Source organism: Melanotaenia boesemani, chromosome 8 (genome assembly GCF_017639745.1).
Source record: "Melanotaenia boesemani isolate fMelBoe1 chromosome 8, fMelBoe1.pri, whole genome shotgun sequence".
Lineage (NCBI taxonomy): Eukaryota > Metazoa > Chordata > Actinopteri > Atheriniformes > Melanotaeniidae > Melanotaenia > Melanotaenia boesemani.
In genome coordinates, this window is record NC_055689.1 from 31,524,665 (window position 1) to 31,535,802 (window position 11,138).

At 37.5% G+C, this 11,138-nt stretch overlaps 1 protein-coding gene across 1 annotated transcript; it reads right to left on the bottom strand.

Annotated features, from left to right (window-relative positions):
- Window positions 1–5,319: 5,319 nt before the first annotated feature.
- On the bottom strand, window positions 5,320–10,575 carry epdr1 (ependymin related 1). The gene is made up of 3 exons (XM_041991769.1): window positions 10,253–10,575; window positions 7,565–7,773; window positions 5,320–5,798 (listed from the first exon to the last, which is right to left on the bottom strand). The coding sequence occupies exons 1-3, from the start codon at window positions 10,486–10,488 to the stop codon at window positions 5,605–5,607; spliced, it is 639 nt and encodes a 212-aa protein (XP_041847703.1). The 5' UTR covers window positions 10,489–10,575; the 3' UTR covers window positions 5,320–5,604.
- Window positions 10,576–11,138: the final 563 nt, after the last annotated feature.

An 11,138-nucleotide genomic window follows, 5' to 3' on the forward strand; every position in this document is an offset into this window, starting at 1 on the left:
TGCTGACAAAAACAGATTTTACTTTAGAAATTTTCATCTTTATAAATCAATAAAATCATACATTCAGGCCTGGATTACAGCTTTGAAAGTTCTTCTTTTTCAGATGGACCGAATTCTGTTTCTACATCAGTATGTGTTCTCCACATCCTTTAAAATCCTTACACGTTTGATCCTAAGGCCACATTCTGCTTCCCTTGCAAAATTGCTCCAAAATAAAAACTTTTTAACATTTTTATTTTTATCAACACAAACAATATTATCCAACGCAATTTGTGACACGTATTCATCATTTCAGTAGTTTGGCACCCTTGCAGAAAACTGTAAAAAAGAAGAAAAAAAAGATCATATTTTGCTGCATGGTGTGCAAGATGAAAAAGTGACACCATCTGGTGGACTACTATAAAAATCACAAGTTGAAGGCCTGTCCTTCAAAATAAATACTTCATACAAATGAAATTATTGATCTATGTTAAGGTTAATATAGGATCAATAAATGCATTTTCAATATTTTTCAATGGGGAAGACTGTGGCCTTAGGATCAAATGTGTCAGTTTTTGCATAGCTTAGCCATTTTAAGCTAATTCAAGGAACTGACATGAGAATTCTAACATTTTTGTTTAAATGGTTATCCTTTGGCAAGTTTCAGCTATGTAGGTTCAACACAGCCAAAATGCCATGAAAATAAAACAAGCACATTTGACTAAATGGCTCTAGAATCTTTTAAGGGTTAACTAGTTTATTAAAGTCTAGAAGCATTTCATTAATATGCTGTGTGTTGCACTTTGTTCACAACTGATCATTTATTATTTTCATGTATTTAAAGGGTAAAGTTGCATAAAAACACACCAACACTTCGGTTTCCTTATTTGCTTCCACCTAAAGTCAGAGTTTGTTGTAATTCATTGATGAAGTGTTATTACAGACTGATACAGGCTGCAGACTTTAATGTTAGAATATTAAACAATAGACTAAAGTGTGGCTCAGTTTAAGTAAGTAGGTAAATGTTTATTTATATAGCACCTTTCAAGATAAAAAATCACAAAGTGCTTAACAATAAAACAGAACACAAAACAACACAATAACTAGTGTGTGAGTGAGTACTAAGAAAAGTTGTCAGGAAGACAAAAATCTGATCTGAAGATAAAACTGAACTTCTTGATGCTTTCAGACTGAGAGATTCCACCTCATACAAAATCACTTCCAAGACGTTTTAATCCGATTTGGATTCAGACTTTACAACCCAACAACAGAGACAGACTGAATCAATATGACATGTTTATTCTGATGATCATCATCATGAAAATCAATACAATAAAACAAAAACTCAACTGAACTCCATCATGAAACAATATCTGTTGTTTCATGTCTTTAACGGACTGTATTTACTCCTAAACTTCATCACCTCATTTTATCCAGTAATGAAGACTTTTAAGTGAAGAAAGCTGAAAGAAAACCCCCAAAAAAGTTTTAATATATATAATCACCACTGATATATTAGTTCAGTTATCTGATTTCTAGAAGTAAAACTTAATGGCCATGTTGACCAGTAAATAAAAATCAAAAAAAGGAGAAAAATACAAATTAAGATGATCCAGTCTGTTTTAGTTCACAGATCTCAGCACTTGTTCCAACAGGAAATAAAAACGGACCTCCAATCCTAATTCCAGCATAGATCGGCTGAGTGAATGTGGTCTGGACTCTGTGGAGGAGAGTCCTGGTTTCAGAGACGCTGTAGAAGGACAGAATACCTGCTCTGTGATCCAGGTACACTCCTACTCTGGAGGACTGAGGACCTGAGATGGAGGTACTGATGTTGTTGTGCCGAAAATCATAACTGTTTTCATCACAATATAATGACCAAGATTTGTCATTCCATCTAAATCCACATTCATTCCCCCGCCCTTCTCTTCTGATATTCTTGTATGTCACTGCTACAGAAACGTTTCCTCTCATTTCCACCTCCCAGTAACAACGTCCAGTCAGACTCTCTTTACTCAGAACCTGACAGCATGTCATGAATCTGTCTGGATGACTAGAATAAGACAGATGTTGAACCATAAATGTCGCCTTTCTGTTCCCCTCTGACAGTAACAGACGTGTGTGTGCTGTGTTTGGATCCAGTGTGATTTCACGTGAGTATTTTAAGAATCCAGCTCTGCTCTTCGGTTCTGGTTGTGGCAGTAAAACATCCACATCAGTGACTGTTGGTGAGATGTTTGTCACCGGATCCTTTAGTAGATCCAGACAGATGGAACAAGAGAAGCTTTCTTGTTCCGAATTCACTCTTTTCTGCTCCATTTCACCTCTCAGTAACAGTAACTGTTAGTTTGATTTCCTTAAACATCAAACTAGTCTGAGCTCTGAACAACGGAGCTTGTCAGTTCTTCCTCTTCACCACATGTTGGTTCCGCCCATCATCCAAATGCTGATCTGCAGCGGAGGGAACAAGAAAACATGTGGACATAGTGGGTTATTTTAGGAAGAAGGATGGTTTCTAGAACTGGAATATTTATTTAACCCTTTTAATGACAGATTATATATCATCTTGAAGATGCTGCTCATCTTTACTTCTCCCCTCCTTCTAAAGTGATGTTAGGACAACTCAAACAAAATTTAGCTTGAAGAAGATTTGTCCAAACTTAAAAGGAGAATTAAGGTATTCTTTTCCATCACAAATGACTCCATGTACAATTTCACATCAGGATCACAAAGGAAACCAACATAACAACTCAAAGTAATCTTTACACTTTACAAGCTGTGAAGGAAAATGTAAGTTTGGATGCCTACATGCAAATGATTTGTACAACAGGAGGAAAGGCTTTGAGGGTTAGGGTTAGCACCATGGAAATCAATTCTAACCATTTCTATTGGCAGAAATAGTTATTCTCACATGCTTCCACCCAAACAACATCTGCTTGACCTTCAACACAGGAGTTGTGGTTTCTCGCCCCTCCTGTGTAACACTGTTTTGTCTCTCCCATTCTCTGAGGCTAAAAAGGTGGACACATCCTCTTTCTAGATAGAGATTTATTTCTGATGTCTTGGGTGACACAGTGTGATTCTCTCCTTATTATTAGATTATTTCTATACCACATATTCATTTTTTTACCACCTGGTTACATATGCATAAGACTAAGATAATAAGAGGGTCTGTATCGTTATCCAAAAAGTGTCGGGATCCCAAAATTTCCACTTAGTGTATAACATAAACATAACACAACACAACACAACACAACACAACACAACACAACACAACACAATATAATATAATATAATATAATATAATATAATATAATATAATATAATATAATATAATATAATATAAACCAGCTCAGGGACAGTTTTTACCCGACAGCAGTGAGAGCCCTGAACAAAGGGTTAACGAGTACTAGTGTTTCATGTCCTTTATATTTCACTAAACACCTGTGCATTAATCCATCCATCCATCCATTATCTTGACCGCTTATTCCATTTCGGGTCGCGGGTGAGCTGGAGCCTATCCCAGCATTTTAACAGGTGAGAGGCAGGTACACCCTGGACAGGTCACCAGTCTGTCGCAGGGCCACCTGTGCTTTCATTTAACCCATAAAGTCCTGACCTGTGAAAAAATGGTAAGAAAAGTCAAATTTTTTTTAATATAAGGTCTTTATTTGGCCCTTTAACAAAATGTAACAAAAAATTTACATTTTTTGGGGGGATATCTACCATTTATTACCATGTGATAGTTTAAAATATTATAATGTGGTTTTCTGCTTCTGCGTATCTATTAGGGGACAGAAGACAAGTATCGCATTGTGTTCAACAGGATTTTAAGCAAAGTTTATACAGTAAATTGAAGCAAAATGTCTCAGAAACTATATGTGACAAATATGTCACGTCAGGCTCTTATGGGTTAAATAAGGGGGCATTGCAATAGCTATACTATATACTATATTATATTTTATATGTTATATGTTATATATTGTGTGTTATATATTTTATATCATACATTATACTCTGGCAGCTATTACTTATTTTGTCTTATTTATGTTGTTGCAAATATTTCCATTTTATTCCATTTATTATTCTATTTTGCAATTACAGTAAAATTCTATTCTATTCTATTTATTCTATTTTATAAGTCTTTACTCGTGGTGTTTTTTTTTCTTGTTTTTATGGTTGAATGATGAGCCACGCACCTGCCCAGATGGCAGAGGAAGGTCCCAAAGCCCCCCACGGCCATGGAGCCTAGGCCCCTTTCACTTTGTGCACTCCTTCCACTCAGCCTTGAAAAGTGCCTCACTGGCTCTTGTGAGAGAAGGCCTCGTCTGGCACCCTCTGCTGGATGCTTGCTGGTATTGCTGGATAATTGTAATACAACGCTTTTGTTCTCAACTACAGATCCATAGTAAGATCAGTGCACAAAAACAACTGTCACTTCAGGAGTAATATCATCAAACAGGAACCAAAAAAGCAATCCAGAGCTATGAAGATTTCACCCATCCTATTCTATTCTATTCTATTCTACTCTATTCTACAGTCATTATCAGACGCTTTTATTCAAAGCGACTTTTGAGAGTACATTTGAGAGTAAGAGCAACACAAGCATGAAATCAAACAAGATGGGACGTCATAATTAAGTGATAGTCAGACTGATTTGAGTCCAGTTGGACCCAGGCGCTGTCATGTAGTGCTAGAGGCAGTGCATATCATTTTTTTTTGTAGTTTTTGTAAATCGTTTTGTTTAAACACAAACATTACGATTTCATCACACAATATCATCTTGGACATAAGCGCACACAGCTTTTTCAGTACTTGGTTGAGCCAAAGAGCTGCACAAATCTTTCTACCTCATTCTGTTGAGTAGAAGAATTAAGCTAAGTGTGTAATCCTCTATATTCTGCATTTAATCTGCTGCCATCAGGGTGCAGATGGTTCCACCGGCCAAGAAAAAGGGGCAACAAAACATCCTTTTCCATCGGCAGGGGTCATTTTAAACAGAAACCTTTTTTAATAAGTCTTGGAGCATCTTTCCCGATGCATGCCTGTGACGTTTTGTCACCTCTTAAAATCTTTCCTGTATTAACACCTTTACACAACTGAAAAAGTATGTATTTATGAGTAAATTTCAACTAAACATGATTCAGTTTCTGCATGTATGTGTCTGCCTTCAGGGTGTAAATAAAGTGTCACATTTACAAGCGATTGTGTTTCCTCTGCAGCACATAGTTAGGGGCTATTTTCCCAGATGAATGATTTCTGCCCTAAACCTAAAATTTAGCAGCTGCAACCGAAATTTTAAGGAACCCACCCCCCAAAAAACAACAAGAGTCACCTCACAACCATTGATTGAGCTTTATTACACAGTGTGGTGGTTGTATCTAAGTCAATGGACAATTTAGTTAATTATCATTAATTTAATTTTGGTACATGCTGCTGACAAGTACTTTTACTTGTAGTGGAGTATTCTGTCATTGTGGTAGTGATGCTTTTATAGAAGCACTTCTTCTTTTGCTGTGAAAATCAGCTTCTTGCTTGCTCTTAGTGTTTGTTAGTGAATGAGGTAATAAGAGAGTTGGATATAAAATGCTGAAGTATCTAAGGTCTGTGAGATCTGGTAAGGCCTCAGCAGTCAGACTCGAGCATCCTCTCAGGTCGGGCTGATTGACAGGTGGTCGGTGGGGTGAAGATGTTGGGGTCGCTGATGCCCAGCTGCAGGCTTAGGAAACGAGTGGAGGTGGTGACACTGCTGTTACTGGTGTAGGTCTCTTGAACCGGATAGCAGTCTTTCATGGTGTAAACACCCACCCAGGTCTCATCTGGAGGAGAGATGAACAGATGTTAAGGAAGGTTTTATTCCAGGAGCTTGTTTATTTTCAACCCCTGGAAAATTATGGAATTAATTAAATAATTAAATACAATTATTCTAATTATTTGGCCAAATTGTAAGAGAGTGGCTGAAGAAAATGAGATTTATATGACTGAAAGATAAATGTAAACACCCAAACAAAACAATATGTGAGATGATGCAGTTTTTAGTTGCAAATCGGGCGCCACTTGCAGCACTCTGCTGCAGACTCCTCCCACAGCCCCAGCAGCTTTGGTTTTATACAACTCGAGTTGCAAACACCTCTAAAGTTATGGGCTGGACTAGTGCTGGGCAATATGAACTAAATCTTATACCTCGATATTTTTTACCTGAATCACGATACACGATATATATCTCGATATATTTATTTATTTTTGTCAAGTAACCAAAGAGACAGTTTTAATTTACAGCCTTCAGTGCTAAATATACTTTTATTAAGGATCAGCAGGACATATGCATTAAAACAGCTGACTGAAATTAAAGTGCCTTCATATTAAATTAAATGTTCCTAAAACAAAATAAATTAAAAATACTTTTCAATGACCATAACAAAAATACAGCTGTGCAAAATGCAAAAGAAAAGATGCTTTTACTTCAAAACAAGCTATCTCGATATAGACAATATTCCCTCCTTCTGTATTGTGTCTGATAAAGTCTCGATATATTTGAAAATCTCAGTATATTGCCCAGCCCTAGGCTGGACACACGGAGGTGACGTCGCTCCTTCTCCATTCATTTTCTATGGAACTTGGGCGATGAGGCGAAAATCGCTGCCCGCCTCCAACCAAGCGTCAGGCGACAGTCGTGCATGTGAAACGTTGCGCTTGTTCACGTAGACGTGCACACGGGGGCTTGCTTGTTCAATTTTTGTGAGTTGCGACTAAATAATCCAGCAGCTCCCAGAGACAAAGAGAGATTACAAACGTTATAAACAAATACAACTCTTTATTTTCTCGCCAATTTAATTTAATTTTTTTTATATAAAAAAAACACTATCAGAGCCATTCAGAATAAGAAATCTTTACATTTCTATTACTACAAATGGTAAATAAATGGTAAATAGTCTGTACTTATATAGCGCTTTTATCCAAAGTGCTTTACATATATGTCACATTCACACACACATTCACACGCTGATGGCGGAAGCTGCCATGCAAGGTGCTAAATACGACCCATCAGGAGCAATTAGGGGTTCGGTGTCTTGCTCAGGGACACCTCGACATGAGGTCTCCGGTGGAAGCTTATGACCTACAAATGACTTTAAAATACAAAAACCCAAACAGAAATAGTTCTATGGATTATAATAAGTGTATGTAGAGCGAAGTAATACTTTCTGATCATATCAGTACACTATAAAGGTACTTTTCCAAATCAGCATCATAGTCGTACTTTATCTCTCAGGAGATGGATGAGACCAAACCAGAGCTTAGTGGATAACTGGTGTGATATTATGATGATATTAATATACTGTATGTCCACCACATAAAGGAAGATACTCATGTTTATATCTGGTCAAACTTTTAAATGCTTTGAAACATCTAACAGAATAAATGTATGGGAGAAAAGTTGTTTCTCTCCACATTTATGTTGTTTGACCAGATCTTCTGTCCAACTTAAAGGCTGATAAATGGGATTATTACACAAACATCTCTGCATCTCCTTTCAAACAGAAAAACGACTGAGCCCAACGCTGCACGTGTTAAAAACCAGACTTACGCTGGCGTGCCGGCTTCCTGTCCGACCACTCCTGGACCTCCACGTTGTCCCCGGGGCCGCCGATTAAGTACTGGTCCTCGAAGGTGGAGTTGTCCGGGATGTCGAATGGGTCCCAAACCTCGGTCAGCGCAATCTTTGAGCATTCTTTGGTCTTCTGGTCAATCTGGAACATTACCATGCTCTGATACAAGTAGATGTACTCGAAAAACCTGCAACAGGAAGAGAGTAAGCGGTACAACAAGCCGAGGGCCGTAGATTCACCGAGGATAATCTGAGATGTACAAATATTACTGAGGTTCTATTTACTGGCCACAGAACAAGGTAATAAACACATTATCTGACACAGTATTATCCTTAACAAATATAAGTTGATTTTCTTGCAGTGACATATTTTATTTTTGTATTTTTTTTTATTTTTATTTTTTTTGTATGAGAGACTGTGTATAGTTCTGTCCACATACACCAGATAGGTTTCTCTTTGCAATGTATAAGAAACCACAGCTCCAATACACAAACCAAAGTCGATTATAAGGCTGAGTCCTTGTTTATCAGCCAGACGGTGTTTCACAACTCTATATCTGAGTCCTGGCAGAGACTGGTTTATTCCTGCAGCACTGCTCCTGTAAACAACACAACCCAGTGTGCTGCTGTAAGGAAGCTTCCAGAGATTTACAGCAAAGTTCCTAACGTGGAGTAAATGCAAATAATATACAACCAATTTCACCACTATACCAGTTTATTATAAAGCACCAAAGAGCTGCACAAAAGATCAGATCAAAGACAGACAGGCAAAAGGTAAAAGACATCAAAATACACAAACTGTAGGTTGAAGGCCAGGGAGTAAAAATAAGATAATAAATTAGATTTAAATTCAGAGACAAACAGTCTGTCTAACATGAGATGTGAATCATTCCAGAGGCTGTCACCTTGGAGTTTGAGCATGTTTTTGAAAAGATAAAAGCCCCTGGTCCTCTGATCTGATATCAGTAACATGATTGCGTATATAAAAAAGCACCTTAAAGAGGTAGAGTCTCTCAGAAGTAAACGTGTGGAGCTGCAGCGAGCTACAAAAAACTGTCTACAAACTTCAGTGTGAAGCTTCTCAACATAGAATTACAAATACCTTTAGTAAGGTGATCCCTGCATGGGCTCAGGAACAACATCATCTTTTTACACAGTTGTAGATTTGAGGTAACACCTTGTTACCACAAATGAAGGTTAAAGCTCTATCAAGCATGAAGCCATGTGTGAACATGATCCACTGACGCTGTCATCCCCTCTGGAGCAAAAGTCATTTAAAATGGACTGAGGCAAATTAGAAAACTGTTTTCTGGTGACATGATTTGAAGTTTGTTTTGGAAATCATGAACCCTGCATTCCCCGGAACTGGTGTCTTGCACATCTGGAAAGGCCCGTCAGTACTGAAAGGTCTGTACGGGTTTTACAGCAACAGCTGACATCTTTTTCAGGGACGGCCTTGCAGATTTCAGCAGGACAATGAAAAACCACAAAATGCTTCTATTACAACAGCAGTAGGGTTGTACCTAAGTAATCATTGTAATAAAATAAGATTATTTGCCAGTCTTTATCACAACCTGACTACCAAAATGCAAGTAACATTGTTCTAACTAACCTGTAACACATAATGAAATCATTTGTTAAGCTGCAGTGATGTAAGCAGAAATGACCTTCATGAGGAGGCTTCATTTTGTTACGACTAACACAAATACTTTTTGTACTTGTACAAAAATACAAAAAGAAAACAGGAAAATGCAACAGGAGCTCTGCAGAAAGAGAAACACCAAGACACACTCTGATCTCCTTAGTGGCTTCTAACTGACCTACAAAACTTTATTAAATGATTAACTGCATTTGACAATATTTGTGATCAATAACTTAACTAATTAATTTCTAATCGTTCATTTTAAAGACACTGAGACTATTCTATTGGATTTTTTTCTATTCCTGTCTCGACTATTGCAACAGCGTCTTTACGTCTCAACCAGACATCTATTAATCGGCTCCAGAACACACAGCTCAGCTGGTCACGCTTTAAAAGAAACAAGAAAAAAGGTCTGTTACTCCTTTAGCCTCCTTACTTTGGCTCAGTAGGTTTTAGAATTGATTTTAAGATTTTACTATTGACATGTAAAGCGTTTTATAGCCTTTAACCCTCATTTATCTGACCTTAGATCCTCTGAGGACATCAGACCAGCTGAGCTAGTGTCTTCTTATAAATGTCTTATTAAAACACACTTTTATCAGAGAAGTTTCCTGATTCAACACAACTTTTTCAATTTGTATTCATTGTTTGAAATGCTGCCCTACAATCTTATATTTTCTAGCTTTGTGTTGTATTTATTTTAAGTAGTTCTATTTGATTTTTACTTTTATCTGCAACTGTGAAGGACTGGGTAATTCTTGTTCAAATGCGCTCTATAAATAAAGTTTAGCAAAACTAAACAAATAAGCCGCAAATGCAAACGGAAATGTCCAATAAATCCCAAATTTATTGTTGGAAATTAGTTCTGAAATAATCAAGAACAGTTTATTTAGAGGTAGCATGTTTTTAATCTTTATATTATTGATACTTCTCAGATATTATTTGGCATTTCTGGATTTGTTCATTATTACATTATAAATCTGTACTTCAGCGCAGGTTTTTACATGAAACATGTATTTCCTTACCTCTGACATGGGGTGTGTTTCTTGTGCTGCTGCAGGACTCGGATCCTCTGGTTCAGGCCGTCGTAGGAGACCGCGGCCCGGCTGTTTCTGCCGGTGCTGTGGTCGTACTGCACCCACTTGCCCTCCCATTGCAGCGGGGCGATGCAGGGCTCGGCCGCAGGGGAGTCCTCCAGCTGCGGGAGGCCGAACAGAGACGCCCCGGTGGCGGTCAGAAGCACGAGCAGGAGTCGGTGCATTGTGTGCAGACGGAGTACCGTTAACTGGTCCAATTGTTGAGGATGGCGGAGCTACACCTGCTGCTGACAAGTCAGACGCAAAGAGGTGGAGAAGGACTTCCGGTTGAGACTTTCAACATAAAAATGTTGACAGTTATAAAAAGTGCAGAAATTCAACATAAAAAAGTCACTCAGATGAAAGAAGAGCTACTTTTCATGTTTTGTGCCTTTAAAGTCCAGGGCCAGGAACTCCCTCATAGTAAGTGTTTAAATAGCTTATGTCACATTCATAAATCCATTATTACTCCTCAAAAAGTGCCTGTTAGAAAAGAGAGTTGTACAGCACTAATTTTAGTGGAAAACATCTACTAGTAAACAGTGTTATGTCCTATTTTACATAAGACATGAAAACATGAAATCCATAATTATTTAAATATATTTTATTTCATTTATAAATAGTATCTACATCCTGGAACTGTTGAAACTTACTGTGTAACCATGTTTTTAACCATTGCAGCTATTTAATGTTGCCTTTTCTTTATAATTATCTATATCCGTTCAACATTTACCACATAGAACATAAAATATTAAAACATGGTTATTATAAACTACTTTGTATTAAAATCAGTGATGCATTCAGGAAGCTGTAACTCTGGTGGAAGAACAGTCGT

Bases quoted from the DNA above. Each gene is read 5' to 3' on its own strand.
- epdr1 (XM_041991769.1), bottom strand. From the start codon at position 10,488: ATGCACCGACTCCTGCTCGTGCTTCTGACCGCCACCGGGGCGTCTCTG. The intron at 7,774-10,252 runs GTAAGGAAATAC...TTCCTGTTGCAG, and splicing joins AAACACACCCCATGTCAGAG to GTTTTTCGAGTACATCTACT. The intron at 5,799-7,564 runs GTAAGTCTGGTT...TCTCTCCTCCAG, and splicing joins CAGGAAGCCGGCACGCCAGC to ATGAGACCTGGGTGGGTGTT.